This window comes from Oncorhynchus masou, chromosome 27 (genome assembly GCF_036934945.1).
Source record: "Oncorhynchus masou masou isolate Uvic2021 chromosome 27, UVic_Omas_1.1, whole genome shotgun sequence".
NCBI classification, from domain to species: Eukaryota; Metazoa; Chordata; class Actinopteri; order Salmoniformes; family Salmonidae; genus Oncorhynchus; species Oncorhynchus masou.
In genome coordinates, this window is record NC_088238.1 from 11926589 (window position 1) to 11945383 (window position 18795).

General features: G+C 40.1%; 2 protein-coding genes across 3 annotated transcripts; both read left to right on the plus strand.

Moving 5' to 3' along the window:
• The first annotated feature begins 2049 nt into the window (after positions 1-2049).
• LOC135515614 (gastrula zinc finger protein XlCGF57.1-like) lies at positions 2050-7736 on the plus strand. Of its 2 annotated transcripts, XR_010451836.1 has the most exons (3): positions 2225-2312; positions 2894-3288; positions 3728-3811. XR_010451836.1 is itself a non-coding variant. In XM_064939236.1 (2 exons), exons 1-2 carry the CDS (start codon positions 2147-2149, stop codon positions 5032-5034), a joined length of 1473 nt encoding a protein of 490 aa, XP_064795308.1. In that variant the 5' UTR covers positions 2050-2146; the 3' UTR covers positions 5035-7736. The 2 variants fall into 2 exon arrangements, 1 of the variants encoding a protein (XP_064795308.1); XM_064939236.1 differs by lacking the exon at positions 2894-3288 and having other exon boundaries at positions 2050-2312; positions 3728-7736.
• A 1690-nt stretch (positions 7737-9426) lies between these two features.
• On the plus strand, positions 9427-15712 carry LOC135515618 (uncharacterized). Its single transcript, XM_064939241.1, has 2 exons — positions 9427-11755; positions 14499-15712. Exons 1-2 carry the CDS (start codon positions 11590-11592, stop codon positions 15098-15100), a joined length of 768 nt encoding a protein of 255 aa, XP_064795313.1. The 5' UTR covers positions 9427-11589; the 3' UTR covers positions 15101-15712.
• The last annotated feature ends 3083 nt before the right edge of the window (positions 15713-18795 follow it).

Sequence of the window (18795 nt, forward strand, 5' to 3'; positions counted from 1 at the left end):
AAAAATCCAAATAACTTCACAGACCTTCATTGTAAAGGGGTTTTAACATTTATTTTTGCTGAGTTTAGTATCCTGTGGAATGAAACAGAAGTCAGTGTTCTGGGAACAGTATTCTTTCTCCTCTCTCTCTAGGCCGTCCTGTTCTGTACATGAGTGTGACTGTCTTGGGGGAAAAGTCAATAGTTCCTTTTGAAAGGTAATGTGAATACAGCTAGCCAAAATCAAGGTGGACAGTTCGGGAATTCTTAAGTTGGAACAATCCTTGTTCAGCAGGAAACATTCTTTTTATAGTTGAAATAAATAGATTTTGTTGCATTATTTGAGTAAAACAATGTAGGGGAATTTTATAATATTTGTAATATTATTAATTTCCATGTCTGCACTTTGCCCTTGTCTGGAGTAAATTATCCCAAATTCAAACCCTCAAAGTGTTTTAAAATTCTAAAAACAAACAATAATAAATGTTAACTACTAACTACTTTCAATAATATTAATCTCAAAACTGTGATTCCTAAAAAAATGTGTCCCTAGATTAGGTCAACTCATTCAGATTTGTCTAAAATTAATAAATGAATAAGGAATGAGCAAGGAGCCCCTCTTAATCTCCTCATTACTTGCAGTGCAACAAGACCAGTGTGTTATGTTCTAAACTTTTGATAGATTTAAACAAACAATATTGAAATCACCATATTCACAACCATAAACTATCAACTCCATCTCCTTGATAGAATATTATATTTGCTTCAAACATGTTGAAGCAACTGAGGAAAAAGAAAATTGCTACTTTGCATACCACTTGAATGAAGAAACATAACATTTTTGTCAACTCTGTAAAACATTTGTCTCAAAGATATGTTTTTATTCTGGATTTTCAAATCAAATATTTTCTGTATTTTACACGTTTGTATGGACTAAGTCTGTTTCCGTCACTGCTGGTTAAGAGATTTTCTTTGGTCAGTATTGCAAAAATATATTTGAATCACTGTTCTGAAACAAATGCTTAAACTATTGATGTATTTGGTGTGCTAGATCTAAGGCAGTGGAGGCTGCTGAGGGGAGGACGGCTCATAATAATGTCTGGAATGGAGTCAGTGGAGTGGTATCAACCACATGGAAACCACATCTTTGTGTTTGATGTCATTCCATTGACTCCATTCCAGCCATTATTATGAGCTGTCCTCCCCCCAGCAGCCTCCACTGATCTAAGGGATAATGTATAACTTTATAAATGTTGTTTTTAAGTTCTGAATCTAGAAAGATATGCTAAAATGCAAAGTAAATTAGAGCATTATATAGTGCAGGGATGGGCAACTTTGATGCGGGTGGGGGCCACTCATCATGAATTTTTAGAGTTCATTTTGTGCAATTCTACACATTTTGCTAAGAGGCGTAGAGAAAATGTTAGCTGACATCGGATAATTGAGTGACTGTCAGTGGCTAACATATTTTATTACATTAGATATGACTCAACAAATAGTGGAGACCCCAACTGAATTTTAAATGTATTAACTTTATGGAAATTGATCTGAGGGCTTTCTAAATTTCGGGTCACCAGCCAGTTAACCATCCCTGATATAACGCTATAAAACAAAACAAAACGTTTGGAGATTTGTATTACATATTTGAATAATCTAATGTCAGAATGAAACAACCAAGGCCTTTAAACACTTGTTGGACAAATGTAAAAATGAGATTCCTTTTATGGCGTCTGATGGAGTTGACATTTAGTAAGTTGCATTTTCAGAAAGAAATGTATTAATATGAAGAAAAATATTTGTGTGAAAATGTTTCCCGTCTTTCAAGAATACCATGAATCCAGTTGGTTGCATTTTATGAAAACATGTAATAATCAGGTTATTTGGTTAATATTAAGACAAATATTGGTGGGGAAAAAAGGTAGAGCTTGTCTCGTCTTTCAAGAATCCCAGAACAACAGTATCTATTCAGATTGTCGATCTGTAGCGTGTAGTAAAACCCCATCCACATGGGGGCGCTGTGATTTGTTTATGGGCTTGCCACACGCTGACAAAAACAGAACAAAACGGAAGTAAAACTAAGGGAGGGTTTGTTTTGTTTGTGAACACCATTTTTTTCCTCGTGGATGTATACATACATGCTGAATACCCAACTCTCCGTTGACTGAAACATGTCTAAACTACAGTCGTTTCGTGTGCTTTTAAATGAGCGTTTAACCGCGGCAGCTGTGGAGATTTTCGGGGCATTTGAAGAAACGGTAGCGGAGTACCACGAGGAGAATGATCGGCTACGGAGACTGCTGCGGATCACACCGGAGATAAAACTATGTAGAATAGGTTCGTATGTAGATCTTCAGATGGCTACGCTGAACAAAAATATAAATATATTTAACAATTTCTAAAATTTTACTAAGTTACAGTTAATATAAGGAATTAAATAAATTGAAATAAATCCATTGTGCCCTAATCTATGGATTTCACATTAACGGGAATGCAGATATCCATCTGTTGGTCACATATATCTTAAAAAAGGTAGGGGGGTTGATCAGAAATCTGATCAGATCTGGTGTGACCACAATGTTATTTGTCACGTGCACCGAATACAACATGTGTAGATCTTACAGTGAAATGTTACTTAGAAGCCCTCAACCAACAATGCGTTTTAAGAAAAATAAGTTAAGGTAAAAAATAGTGAAAGAGCTGCTGTAAAATAACTAAGGAGGCTATATACAGGGGGTACCGGTACAGAGTCCGTGTGTGGGGGGCTCAGGTTAGTTGAGGTAATATGTACATGTAGATAGAGTTCAAGTGAGTATGCATAGATATCATGGTCCAAACACACTAAGACAGTTGTGAAGACGGCACAACAAAGCCTATTCCACCTCAGGAGACTGAACATATTTTGCAATTGTCCTCAGATCCTCAAAAGGTTCTACAGCTGCACCATCGAGAGCATCCTGACTGGTTGCATTACTGCCTGGTATGGCTACTGCTCGGGGCCAGGCTTCCTGCCATCCAGGACCTCTATACCAGACGGTGTCAGAGGAAGGCCCTACAAATTGTCAAGACTTCAGCCACCCAAGTCATAGACTGTTCTCTCTGCTAACGCACGGCAAGCGGTACCGGAGTGCAAAGTCTAGGTCCAAAAGGCTTCCTAACAGCTTTTACCCCCAAGCCATGGATTTGTTGGGGCGGTATGCAAATTGGTGTGGGTCTAGGGTTTCTGAGATGATGGTGTTGATGTGAGCCATGACCAGCTATATAAACCACGCCCCTCTGCAAACACAACTTCTCCGATGTTTGTGACAATGCAGTACGTATTTAAAGAGAAGAGAATATTATGTTAGCACACATTAAAATGAAGTGATGTCACCTTGTCCCCTTAATAATGAGTCCAAGTGTTTGACATGAGGGAGGGAACCAGTAACTTTATGATCAAACTTTATCAATGTAGAAGCAACAGTCATTTTCATACTTTGGTCATCATACTTTGATCTGGTTTCCTTCAAATATCATCCAATTGCATGAAAAACATGATTTTGACTGTTCGTGACCTTTAACTGCCCATGTGCTCTGGCAGAGTTCCCGGTCACATGCTGTTTTCAATTAGAGAAATTGGTTCTTGAGTTCAGTTCTTCTTTCAGAAGATACATTTTAGAAATAGGTGGGATTTATGTATGTGGCTGTGCCAGCTAGTGACGACTGTCTAAAGGCTCTATAGATAACCTCTGCTCCTCTTTCCTTTCCTCCAGATTCCCTGCAGCTCTCTGTCTCTGAAGAGGTTCTCGCTGAGCAGCAGCACTGTGAGCAGGAGTGGAGCCCCAGTCTGGGGCAGGAGAACCCAGAACTTCCACAGATTAAAGAGGAACAGGAGGAACTCAGGACCAGTCAGGAGGAAGAGCAGCTTCAAGGGCTGGAGGCTGATATCATAGAGTTCAAATTCACTCCTTCCTGTGTGAAAAGTGAATGTGATCAGGAGGACCCACTTCAGTCCTTGACTCTTCCCCAAACCCAGACTGTGGAGAACAGAGAGAGTGACCCTAAACAAGTGGATCTCACACCTTTTGTTACTGTGACCCACCTTAAGGGTCTCTACATTCCCTGTGACCCTCAAGATAATCAAAACAATGCCTCCAGCCACAGCTCAGTTGTATGCAGTGACCCAGTAGGACTTGACAGCAGCCCATCATTGGATCCCAGCCCATCATTGGATCCAAACCCAGCGATGGGGGAACACTGTTCCAAACCCAGCACCACGTCTAGAAAAACTCACCACTGCCGTGACTGTGGTGAAACGTTTGCTCTGAAAGCTGACCTGCAGAGGCATATGACTCTCTACAAGAAGAGACTCCGTGAATGCAGTTTCTGCAGAAAACGCTGCACCTCCACCTGTAAACTAAAGGCCCATATCCGCCTCTGTCACAGTGGGAGACCCTGCATCTGCCCTGTTTGTGCCAAGACCTTCAAACTCAAAGGATATCTGTCCAAGCACATGAGGATTCACACAGGAGTGGGAGAGAAACCATTTAGCTGTGGAGACTGTGGGAAAAGCTTCAATTTGAAGGGGAACCTAAAGAACCACATGTTGACTCACACAGGAAATAAATCATTTAGCTGTGGAGACTGTGGGAAAAGTTTCATTCATAAGTGGAACCTAAGGAGCCATATGCTGACTCACACAGGAGAGAAACCATTTACCTGTGGAGACTGTGGGAAAAGCTTCAATCAGGAGGGGAACCTACGGATCCATAAACGGACTCACACAGGAGGGAAACCATTTAGCTGTGCTGACTGTGGGAAAAGCTTCAATCAGAAGGGGTCCCTAAAGAAGCATAAACTGACTCACACAGGAGAGAAACCATTTAGCTGTAGTGACTGTGGGAAAAGCTTCAATCAGAATGGGAACCTAAGAAACCATAAACTCACTCACACAGGAGAGAAACCATTTAGCTGTGATGGTTGTGGAAAAAGCTTCACTCAAAAGTCTAACTTACTGACGCATGTGAAAAAAATACACAAAGGAGGAAAACAGGATAAGCTGAAAGAAAGAACATTATGACAAAGATCTATTTAGTCACAAGATGAACATAAAAAGTCAGGATGTGGACAATTCTGAGTACACGCTCAGACACACATAGCTGGAATAACTGAGAGAATAGTCAGATTACCTGATGACTAAAATATTAGTGCAGATGGCATTATTTTGTTACGTGCATAGATGTATTATAGGTAATGAATGTATAGGGAACTTCTGAAATTCTACAGATTGTGTGGCACAGCAGGAATACACACAAACCAAAAAGTTAAATAATGGAATTAAGGAATACATAAATATTAGGACAAGCCATGTCGGAGTGGCGTAGACTAAAATACAGTAGAACAGAATACATTATATACATATGAGATGAGTAAAGCAGTATGTAAATATTATTAAAGTGACTAGTGTTCCATTATGCAAGTGGCCATAAGGGCAGCAGCCTCTAAGGTTCAGGGTTACGTAACCGGGTGGAAGCCGCCCAAGAGAACATTCTCAAATATGTGGGTGTAAAACACTGTTAAAAGCACTGTTTGTGTGGGGGTGGCTGTCCCTAGCATTTCTAAAAGACAAAGAGCTGAGACTGGATCAGTGGTTCACCCAGTCAGGGCCTTTGGCAACAGTAACAAAGGGTGATGTGTAATGAAACTAGGGTGCGTGTGCCCTGGGTAAACCATTTCTTTGGGGGGGGGTGGCATTTCTTTATGAGCATCGGGTAATGTCCTCGGAACAAACCGGGAACTAGACAAAAACCTCCAGGAGAGAGCATGGCACAATGTCCCATTAACCTTCAGGGACCATGACACAACATCCCAAGAATTCCTTAAAAACGTCCTCAAGACCAGCCAGGAATTAGACAGATCCTCTAGGGAACCATGACAACGTCCTTTAGGCGACCATTTTGTGACATCCTGGGAGGTCCCAACGACTCATTGTTTACATGGAAGTTATGTTATTCATTAAATAAGTAACATTTACTCTTTTTTTAATTGTTAGTTTTTTAACAGCTTTTCCGCTTCAAACATGAGCAAAGGTGTCATCAAGGCAATGGGTGGCTACTTTGAAGAATCTCAGATATAAAATATCTTTTGATTTGTTTAACACTTTTTTTGGTTATTACATAATTCCATGTGTTATTTCATAGTTTTGATGTCTTCACTATTATTCTACAATGTATAAAATAGTACAAATGTAAACCCTTGAATGAGTAGGTGTGTCCAAACTTTTGACTGGTACTGTACAGTCGGCCAAAAGGTTTGATGATGTTTTGTTCCCCGAGCCACTTAGTTATCACTTTTGCCTTATGGCAAGGTGCTCCATCATGCTGGAAAAGACATTGTTCGTCACCAAACTGTTCCTGGATGGTTGGGAGAAGTTGCTCTCTGAGGATGTGTTGGTACCATTCTTTATTCGTGGCTGTGTTCTTAGGCAAAATTGTGAGTGAGCCCACTTCCTTGGCTGAGAAGCAACCCCACACATGAATGGTCTCAGGGTGCTTTACTGTTGACATGACACAGGACTGATGGTAGCGTTTACCTTGTCTTCTCCGGACAAGCTTTTTTCCGGATGCCCCAAACAATCGGAAAGGGGATTCATCAGAGAAAAAGACTTTACCCCAGGCCTCAGCAGTCCAATCCCTGTACCTTTTGAAGAATATCAAAGCAATGATGAAGACACGTGTTTCCTTGCAGGTAACCATGGTTGACAGAGGAAGAACAATGATTCCAAGCACCACCCTCCTTTTGAAATTTCCAGTCTGTTATTCGAACTCAATCAGCATGACAGAGTGATCTCTGGCCTGGTCCTCGTCAACACTCACACCTGTGTTAACGAGAGAATCATTGACATGATGTCAGCTGGTCCTTTTGTGGCAGGGCTGAAATGCAGTGGAAATGTTTTGGGGGGATTCAGTCCATTTGCATGGCAAATAGGGACTTTGCAATTAATTGCAATTCATTTGATCACTCTTTATAACATTCTGGAGTATATGCAAATTGCCATCATACAAACTGAGGTAGCAGACTTTGTGAAAATTAATGTCATTCAACACTTTTGGCCACAACTGTACATACATTTTACATACAGTAAGTACATAATAATACATGACTGAACATCGACTCCTTACTCCCACCCTCAGCCCATCTTACCTATCGTCATAGACCACCGTCATATATTTTTGAATTGTGCTGTGATGTTTTTTATACATTTTGAACCTTTCTAATCGTATAGTATCCACAGATTGTGAGCCAAAGATGTAAACTTTTACTACAAGTAATATTATTTCACTGACTGTGGCTTCCAAATTGCCCAACACTGCTATTTGTAAGGTTCATTTTGAACCTGTGACCAGAGACAAGCTACATGGGGGCAATACCAAAATAAATGCTCTACGGAGTCTGTCTCTGCAGCCAAATCTACAGAGTTGAGATTGTTGTATTCCCCATATATATAGCATTCTGTTGGTGACAAGAGTGTTGTATAATAATTGGAAAAACTCGAAGTGTTGAATCAAGTGTTGTTTTTTGTACCAGTTCATAAACCATGTGCCATGGAATCGGTACATTGAAAATCTCTTCCCATTTATTCTGCAATCTTTATGGCGCAGCTGTCAACATTTTTGTCCTCAAATGAAACTGGTATATTTTTCAAATTATGCCAATTCTTTCCAGCCCATTTGTATCTTTACTATATGGCAGACAAACAAGTGCCTTACCTTCTCCCTCTTCCACTTGCCTCCTCCATTTTTGTGGTAATGCGTCAATCAGTTGGTTGTAAGTTTGGATTGAGCAGACATTCCTATATATTTTCAATAGCTGCACATGTGACATAACTCCTCTGTTTCTATTCATAATATTAATAAATATAATATTTAAAGAATGTTTTTATTCATCAGTATATTTGAGTTTAACTATAACATTTGTTGTAATATATGTTCTATCTTTTCTGGAGGATAAAACTGAAATTTTAACCCACTTTGTATGGCTTGTTTAAGAAAGGGTGATACTTTAATTTCATTTTAAATTAGTCAGAAATTAGAAGTTGTAATCTGCATGAAGGCAAAAAGGCTACTTTTTAAAACAAATTTACTTAATCTACTGGAGAACCATTTTGGGTTTAATTAAGTAGAATTTATGTATGAGTGAATCCTTTAATGAGAGGTTTAAAGCTTTAATATTTAATCATTTAAGCCCCCCAAACTCATGTTCATTATATAAATAGGCACGTTTAATTTTGTATGGCTTAGCTTTCGAAATAAAATGATATATTTTGCTCATAGGGTTTTAAAAACAAGTTGTCTGGAGTAGGCAGCCCCATTAGTAAGTAAGTAAGCTGTGGTGGGACCAAAGAGTTCATCAATGTCAATTTTCCATAAACAGAAGTATTTGCCTCTCTATGGTTGCAGAATCTTATCTATTTTTGTTAACTTTCTATTGAAATTGATTGTGGTAAGTTAATTTATATTTTTTGAGATGTGAATACCAAGTATGTCTACTTCACCATCCGCCATGTCACGCCCTGACCTTAGAGCTCCGTTTTATTTCTCTATTTGGTTAGGTCAGGGTGTGATTCGGGGTGGGCATTCTATGTTGTTTGTTTCTAGGTTTTGGCCGGGTATGGTTCTCAATCAGGGACAGCTGTCTATCGTTGTCTCTGATTTGGAATCATACTTAGGCAGCCTTTTTTCCTTTTGGTAGTTGGGTAGTTGTCTTCGCATGTATATATTTTTTTATAAAAAATAAAAGTCAGATATATTTTGCGAAGAGGGAACACTGACTGGACCAAGAGTACCCCCCTATTCTCCCTAGTAAGTGGTTCCATCCAAGGTGCACCACGGAGCATGCTCGACAGGAAGCTAGATATTCTAGCACAGGGATGGGCCCACCTTTTGAAGGTCCTAGGATCAATGCCCCCCCAAAAAACATTATTTGTATTATAATCTTTTTTTAACTGTCTGGGTCTCAACTTACATCTGTGAGTTAGGACAGTACAAAACACAAGGTGCAATTTTGACATTTGGTTGAGCAGAAACAATTTTCTCTTATGTCAGTCACTGATAGTCACTCAATTAGCCCATGTCAGCTAACATTTTCTAGTCTAATGGTCGAATTACCAACCGGGGGCCCACATTGATTTTATTAGTTACTCTCAGATATCATAATAAAAATTGCAAACATGGACCATTTTTCTGTACTGCTAAGCATTCAAAATGTAACAACTACTATTGGGTAAGAGAGAACATTTATTGAGTAAAAAGTAAAAGTTGTCAAAAAGATAAATAGTAAAGTACAGATACCCCAAAATACGACTTCAGTAAAAATACTTTGAAGTACTACTTAAGTACTGTAACAGCCCTGGGTTTATAAGCGCGGAAATTGACCCTGCCGCACGAGCATGCTTTTGTGGCACAGTCCGGATCTCGGGCTCGAAGGTCGAGGGTTCGAGACCTGCTCCCTGCCTCTTTCATTACATTGGTGTCAGAAGTGATCGGACCTTGCATCCACGACAGTGCGTGTGCTTGGCCGGTGAGCGCGTTCCTGGGTTTATGAGCGTGGAAATCGACCCTGTGGCACAGTCGATAGCTCGCCGGACCTCGGGCTCGAAGGTCGAGGGTCAAGACCTGCTCCCTGCTGTTTCATTACAGTACTTTACACCACTGTCGGCTCGCTGGCCAATGAAGTGGATCTATTACACTAATGTGGATCCTTTCAGTAGGCTACAACAACATGAGAAGTGAGAATGTGAATTGTATTTCTAATCTCTCTTTCCCTCTCGGTGTGTAGCGAGTTTAGAAGGGGTAAGTGCAACGCAGTTAAAATCCTATCGTAAACTCATTCCACAGCTAGCTTGAAATGTCACCAATGGAACAATCGAAGTAGATATTTTTCCGTACTCAACAGTAGGTACGTTGTCAAGGAGAGCGGTCACATGTTTGCAAGCAGCGGATCACTGGTTGGAATCCAGTATGGGGGAAAGGGACCGTGGAGGAAGCTATACTGTTACCAGACCCCCGTTTCACAGGGATACTAGGAGATCGAGTAGAGAGTTGGAGAAACAGGAGTACAACCACATATAGAATAATGGTTAGTTTAAAAAAACTTTAGTACAACTGAATGCTGTCCTGCTGTGCTGATTTGTCTTGTTGTGCGACTGACTGTACGGCAGCACATTGCCGTCAATACTTTACTCACAACGAAACAAATGACCCAAGTGGTGACGACAGAGAGGAGAAAAGTGTCTTCTGTTTCTCGATCCTCTTTGAGTAGATGCCAATTTCACGTCAATCAGAATTTCAATGTGTTCCACTTATACTCCAAGGAGCCTTGGAAACAGGGCTGAACACTGTGGATGATAACCTTGGTACATAAATCATGGAAACAGGGCTGAACACTGTGGATTATAAACCTGGTACATTAGTGATGGAAACAGGGATGAACACTGTGGATTATAAACCTGGTACATTGGTCATGGAAACAGGGATGAACACAGTGGATTATAAACCTGGTACATTAGTCATGGAAACAGGGATGAACACAGTGGATTATAAACCTGGTACATTAGTCAAGGAAACAGGGATGAACACTGTGGATTATAAACCTGGTACATTGGTCATGGAAACAGGGATGAACACAGTGGATTATAAACCTGGTACATTAGTCATGGAAACAGGGATGAACACAGTGGATTATAAACCTGGTACATTAGTCATGGAAACAGGGATGAACACTGGATTATAAACCTGGTACAGTAGTGAAGGAAACAGGGATGAACACTGTGGATTATAAACCTGGTACAGTAGTGAAGGAAACAGGGATGAACACTGTGGATTATAAACCTGGTACATTAGTCATGGAAACAGGGCTGAACACTTGAGTCCTGCTGTTGACAGTTCAATGTTTAGTGTCACGCTACACAGCTGGCTACAGACAAACACACACACACACCTGTTCCCCTATGGCAATAGAGCTATTCTTTAAACAACCAGTTAACCCAGCTTTCAGTTTCAGATAAAGTATGTATTAATAAAAACAAAAAAGTTATATAAGTAAAGTCTGATTTGATTCATGTGATAATGTAATGATTAAAACAGAAATATACAAATGTATGCTTTCCAGAAAAGATCTCCTTCCATTTGTCCAAGAGTATTTCTCATCCATTTTGACCTAATGCTACTCAAGCAATGATATTCAGTCGACTCCAGATAAGTGCATTTTCTATACTTACAAACTCTGTGTTAAGTAGATTACAGTGTTTTGTCAGACCCATTTCAATCGCATGTCTTTATAATTGCTCTTGATAATGACATTCTCTGGTTTAGTGCACGCTGTCCAATTAGTCCCAAGCATACACTAATAACAACGCTATTACTCAATTGAACTGTTTCGTGTTTCCACACGTAGTTATGGATTTCCATTGTAATTTATCTGTAACTTGTATTAAAACCCCCACCCACATTGTGGCGCTGTGTTGTGTTTATGGGCTCTCCACCCGCTTCTAAAAACAGAAAAATAAAATACGGAAATAAAACGAGGAGTGTGTTTGTCACTATCGTTCTTTCTTCAACTCTCAGTCGACTGAAACATGTCTAAACTACAGTCGTTTCGTGTGTTTTTAAATGAGCGTTTAACCGCGGCAGCTGTGGAGATTTTGGGGGCAGTTGAAGAAACGGTAGCGGAGTACCACGAGGAGAATGATCGGCTACGGAGACTGCTGCGGATCACACCGGAGATAAAACTATGTAGAATAGGTTCGTATGTAGATCTAGTGATGGCTCGGTAGATAACTCAATAAATAAACTGTTTAGGTTTTAAGCGAGCTGCATTTCAATATGTTTTATTAATGGAGGGAAACATCGTCACGAATCAGGAAGTGATTTGAAGTTGTACTTTTAAATGTAAAAACATTTTAAATAAATACTAGCTTATTATCTTCAGTTCGAGATTGAATAAATATTCTAGTTGTTCAATAATTTAATTCGAATGTTGGTTCACTTGAATTTACTTCTAATTTACCCAACCTTGCCTAATACATTAGACTTTGTTATTTTGCTGCTGATTACACACATCTGAGGAGATGCTGTAGCTACGTTTGTTAGGAACATTTCCTCTCACAAGCTGTACAAGCCAGAATGTTTAAGGTAATGTACTGTTAATTTGAATTTACTCTAACTGTTGACTTCTCAAAACGCTGGGTGCGTTTCGTTCGTTTGAATGTGTGCTGCGTTTCCCAACCGTTTTAACTGAACCACACATTTTTTATTTGGGGGAACACAAGTGTGTATATATAAAGAGTATCAGTGGAGGAAAAAAGTACCGGATTGTCACACTTGAGGAAAAGTAAAGATACCTGAAAAGAAAATGACTGGTGAAAAAGTCACCCAGTAAAATACTACCCCTGTAAAAGTATTTGGTTTCAAGTACACATTCCTGAGTAATAAAGCAACACTGGAGGGAATGGTATCTAAAACAATTGCAAAATATTATGGTGTCACAGGGATATTGTAAAGTGATAAGCATTCCTTAAAATGAAGTGTAAGACCCTCTGCATCTACAAGTTGGCTCACCAATAGGATATTCTTTTTGGAACCAATATTCTACAAACAAATAAGTATTTTATACAATGTGTCCCGATTATTCCACATATATTATATGTGTGGAGAAAAATTATGCTTATAAATTAAGGACCATTACAAGAAAACCTGCCGATGAAAAGCAGAGTTTCACTGGAACTTTGTCAATATTATAATTGCAAACCAACATGAAGTTAAGGCGACCAAAAGTAGAGAATACATGATTAGGAATAAAGTTCCACATACAAGTGGGTCTTCTTAGGAATTGTTTTATCCAATTGATCTTAAAAGTATTATTTAAAGTAGTACAGTCCAGAAAATTCCAATCCACCATACTCAGAAGTGTTTATTACAACAGTTTTCCTAATGTAATGGGTACGGTTTCTAAACAGAAAGTTGAAAAGCTTCTGGTCTCTCTCTGCTTATTTTACCATCATAATATAAAGAGCGACATATGTTAGCCTAGAGATACCCCTCAGCCTTGGTTATTAGGACTTTTAAAGATAAGTCCCTCTAGCCATTGATTTAGCTTCTTCTGGGGTTTTTTAATAAGAGGGTTAAAATGTAATACGCCTCTAGACTTCTGATCCTTATTAATGGTTATGCCTAAATATGTAAGTTCTTCTTTCACTGGAATACCATAATATGAGGTTGTCATACACTCTTTGACAGCCATGAGTTCACATTTCTTAATGTTAAGACATAGGCCAGATGCTTCGGAAAATTATTTTATCACAATCATCGATATGGGAATCTGACCAGCATATTTCAGAAAAAGTGAAGTATCGTCAGAAAGTTGGGTTAAATAATGTCTTTACCAGCTATGGAGATACCTTGTACAGGACTATTATTTAAATAATTTGTTAGAAGTTGATTAATAAAAACAGATATGGTGAGATAGGACAACCTTGCCTAATTCCTCTCTTTAACTCAAATCTCGGTGAGATGCCATGTTTCAGTTTGATAGAGCTGTTACCATTCCTATAGTCTTAATAGCCTTACATAAAAAATCTCCAATGCCACATTTCAAGGGAGTGGAAGAGGAACTGCTGCTCTGTGTCAAATGCTTTATGAAAAATGGAAAAACAATACTGCCCTACCAAGCAAAAAGGCAGTAACTGCTCATGTAACAGTATAACTTTAGACCGTCCTCTCGCCCATACCCGGGCACGAACCAGGGACCCTCTGCACACATCAACAACAGTCACCCACGAAGCATCGTTACCCATCGCTCCACAAAAGCCGCGGCCCTTGCAGAGCAAGGGGAACTACTACTTCAAGGTCTCAGAGCAAGTGACATCACCGATTGAAACGCTATTTAGCGCGAACTACCGCTAACTAAGCTAGCGTTTCACATTACACTCATTGCGTGGAACTGAGAAAAATGGCTTTTATTTACCTTGTTTCACAGTAACTTTATGCAGTTACTGCTAACATGACCCCCATTTTGTCCAAAACACAATACAATAGAGGCAGGATACTTGTCCACATTATTAAGCATGTGTTTAATGTAGCAAAAAAGACATTAACTAATTTTCGAACAAATTAGCAGTTACTGTCTTTTTGCTTGGTAGAGCAGAATATGAAGCTATCCTTGGTTATTAGGTCTGAGTAGTCAAGTATGTCTAATACTAGTCTGATATCGTTAGAAATATGTATGTTCCTCATAAAGCCAGACTGTGTTTCATCAATGACTGCATCCAGGACTTCAATTATTTTTGCAAGTAGTAAGGCTAATATCTTATAGCCATTATTAAGAAGACAAACTGGATGCCAGTTATGGATGAGCAGTATGGAGGTTAGGGTAGTATGGTGGTTAGGGATTCTAAACTAAGGATTCTAGCTTTAACTTATAATTGACCCCAACCCTGATGTCTAAAAGCTGTATAGATAACCTCTGCTCCTCTCTCCTTTCCTTCAGAATCTCTGCAACTCTCTGTCTTTGAGGTTCTCCCTGAGCAGCAGCACTGTGAGCAGGAGTGGAGCCCCAGTCTGGGGCAGGAGAACCCAGAACTTCCACAGATTAAAGAGGAACAGGAGGAACTCAGGACCAGTCAGGAGGAAGAGCAGCTTCAAGGGCTGGAGGCTGATATCATAGAGTTCAAATTCACTCCTTCCTGTGTGAAAAGTGAATGTGATCAGGAGGACCCACTTCAGTCCTTGACTCTTCCCCAAACCCAGACTGTGGATAACAGAGAGCGTGACCCTAAACAAGTGGATCTCACACCTTTTGTTACTGTGACCCACCTTAAGGGTCTCTACATTCCCTGTGACCCTCAAGATAATCAAAACAATCTACCCATCCAAAGCTCAACCTTAAGCAGCAACCCAGCAGCACTTGACAGCAGCCCGCCATTGGATCCCAGCCCGCCATTGGATCCCAGCCCGCCATTGGATCCCAGCCCGCCATTGGATCCCAGCCCACCATTGGATCCCAGCCCTCCAATGGATCCAAACCTATCAATGGGGGAACACTGTTTCAAACCCAGCACCACGTCTAAAAAAACCTCACCACTGCCGTGACTGTGGTGAAATGTTTGCTCTGAAAGCTGACCTGAAGAGTCATGCGACTCTCTTCAAGGAGAGACTCAGCGAATGCAGCTTCTGCAGAAAACGCTACAATTCCACCTGTAAAGTGACAGCCCATGTCCGACTCTGTCACGGCAGGAAACCCTGCACCAGCCCTGTTTGTTGCAAGACTTTCAAACTTAAAGGAGATCTGTCCAAGCACATGAGGATTCACACAGGGGAGAAATCATTTAGCTGTGGAGACTGTGGGAAAAGCTTCAATCAAAAGGGGTCCCTAAATAAGCATACACTTACTCACACAGGAGATAAACCTTTTAGCTGTGTTGACTGTGGGAAAAGCTTCATTCAGAAGGGGAACCTAAGGAAGCATAAACTGACTCACACAGGAGATAAATCATTTAGCTGTGCTGACTGTGGGAAAAGCTTCAATCAGAAGGGGAATCTAAGGAACCATAAACTGACTCACACAGGAGAGAAACCATTTAGCTGTGCTGACTGTGGGAAAAGCTTCAATCAGAAGGGGTCCCTAAAGAAGCATAAACTGACTCACACAGGAGAGAAACCATTTAGCTGTGGCGACTGTGGGAAAAGCTTCAATCAGAAATGGAAACTGACTGACACAGTAGGGAAACCATTTAGCTGTGCTGACTGTGGGAAAAGCTTCAATCAGAAGGGGTCCCTAAAGAAGCATACACTGACTCACACAGGAGAGAAATCATTTGGCTGTGATGACTGTGGGAAAAGCTTCATTCAGAAGGGGAACCTTAGGAGTCATAAACTGACTCACACAGGAGATAAACCATTTAGCTGTGCTGACTGTGGGAAAAGCTTCAATCAAAAGTCTAATTTACTGACGCATGTTAAAAACATCCACAAAGGAGGAAAACAGGATAAGCTGAAAGAAAGAACATTATGACAAAGATCTGTTTAGTCACAAAATGAGAATAAAAAGTCAGGATGTGGACAATATTCTGAGTACACGCAGAATATTATTATTATATATTGTTTTTTCTTCATTTAACCTTTATTTAACTTGGCAAGTCAGTTAAGAACAAATTCCTATTTACAATGAAAGGATACCAATAGGCCTCCTGCAGGGACAGGGGCTGGGATGAAAAATACAAAATAACTGAAATAAAAATATTGGACAAAACACACATCACAACAAGAGACAACACAACACTACATAAATAGAGACCTAAGGCCACAACATAGCATGGCGATGTTCATGAGCTCGCCTTGACTGACAGCTCTTTGAAACTCCTATGTCAAGCAACTTGGATGAAGTGTTGCAGTAAAATCATCTCAAGCTAATTTGGTGAAACACAAAGCAACTCAAACAACATTGAAATTGCATCAATGATATCCTTAATTTTTTATACATCTCCTGTTTTGCTCTAGTTCACAGCAGCACTGTCAGATAAGTTGACTCAGTATCAAATCAAATGTTATTTGTCACATGGTGCCGACTACAACAGGTAGGAAAATATTTACTAAATTAACTATTTTCTTTATTTGATAAAAGAGCAAAAATAAAAGAACAATAAGGAGGCTATATACAGGGGGTACAGGTTAGTTGAGGTAATATGTACATGCAGTGGTGTGGAAAAAGTACTCAATTGCCATACATTAGCAAAATTTAATATACCTTAATAGAAAATGACGTAAATAAACCTACTAATCAAAAGTAAATGTAATTGCTAAAATATAGTATCATAGTATCAACAGTAAAAGTATAAATAATTTCACATTCCTTATATTAAGCAAACCAAATGGCACAATTTGATTTAGATGTATTTTTATTATATTTTATTTTTTTAGATAGCCAGGGGCACGTTCCAACACTCAGACATACGGTACCGCTTGCCGTGCGAAAGCAGAGAGAACAGTCTACGACTTGGGTGGCTGGAGTCTTTGGCAATTGCCTCTGATTTAAGAGGTGTCTGCATGACATCCTACTGCAGCAAAAGGAAATCGGCTCGCTGGCCAATGAAGTGGATCTATTACACTAACAAGGATCCTTTCAGTAGGCTACAACAACAGGAGAAGTGAGTATTTCTAATCTCTCTTTCCCTCCCTGTGTGTAGCGAGTTTAGAAATGGTGAGTGTAATGGACCGAGGTAAAGACCATTTCAGGTTGGATATTCAACGGATATTTGCCTGTAGTTTTCCTTACCTCCACCAACAGCAGTTAGGGACCGTCAACATTGTGACAAATCCAATTTTAAAAATGTCAATAGTTATTTAACCATTACTCCTAAAACTTTCAAACTGGTTCTTGCTAACCCGATGGTATAGACACACATTGCACACATCTCTTTTGTCGATTTACATCTCACACTTTTTAAAATTATTTATTTACATCTTTGAATTTCAATAGCTCATGAATCATATGACCTACTGGACTCAAACAAGGTTCAGAATGTCCACTGACTACCCTTTTATATTGCACACCCTTTAGTTTGTCCATTTTCATCCCACACGTTTTTACATTAATTTTCCAAATGTAAAATTTCAATATCTCCTTGGTCATGTAACCTAGTGACTTCAAACAAGGTTCAGTATGTCCACTCAGTGGGCCTACACATTGCCCACCCTTTAGTTTGTCCATTTTCATCTCACATTATTTTACAATAATTTTTCAAAATGTCAAATTTCAATAGCTCCTTGGTCGTGTGACCTAGTGACTTCAAACAAGGTTCAGAATGTCCAGTCAGTGGGCCTATATATTAATAAGCATTTTTCTATGGCTGGCCTTGCTTTCCACCTGGCTACCCCTACCCCGGTCAACAGCTCTGCACCACCCACAGCAACTTGCCCAACTTGCCTTCTTCAAAGGGGGAGACACTCTAGACCCAAACTGTTACAGACCTATATCTATCCTACCCTGCCTTTCTAAGGTCTTCGAAAGCCAAATTAACAAACAGATCACAGACCATTTCGAATCCCACCGTACCTTCTCCGCTATGCAATCTGGTTTCCGAGCTGGTCATGGGTGCACCTCAGCCACGCTCAAGGTCCTAAACGATATCAGAATTGCCATCGACAAAAGACAATACGGTGCAGCCGTCGACCTGGCCAAGGCTTTCGACTCTGTCAATCACTGCATTCTTATCAGCAGACTCAACAGCCTTGGTATGTCAAATGACTGCCTCGCCTGGTTCACAACCTACTTCTCTGATAGAGTTCAGTGTGTCAAACCGGAGGGCCTGTTGTCCGGACCTCTGGCAGTCTCTATGGGGGTGCCACAGGGTTCAATTCTCAGGCCGACGCTTTTCTCTGTATATATCAATGAAGGCGTTCTTGCGGCTGGTGATTCTCTGATCCACCTCTACGCAGACGACACCATTCTGTATACTTCTGGCCCTTCTTTGGAGACTGTGTTAACTAACCTCCAGACGAGCTTCAATGCCATACAACTCTCCTTCCGTGGCCTCCAACTGCTCTTAAATGCAAGCAAAACTAAATGCATGCTCTTCAACCGATCGCTGCTCGCACCTGTTCGTACGTCCAGCATCACTACTCTGGACGGTTCTAACTTAGAGTATGTGGACAACTACAAATACCTAGGTGTCTGGTTAGACTGTAAACTCTCCTCACAGACTCACATTAAGCATCTCCAATCCAAAATTAAATTTATAATCAGCTTCCTATTTCGCAACAAAACATCCTTCACTCATGCTGCCAAA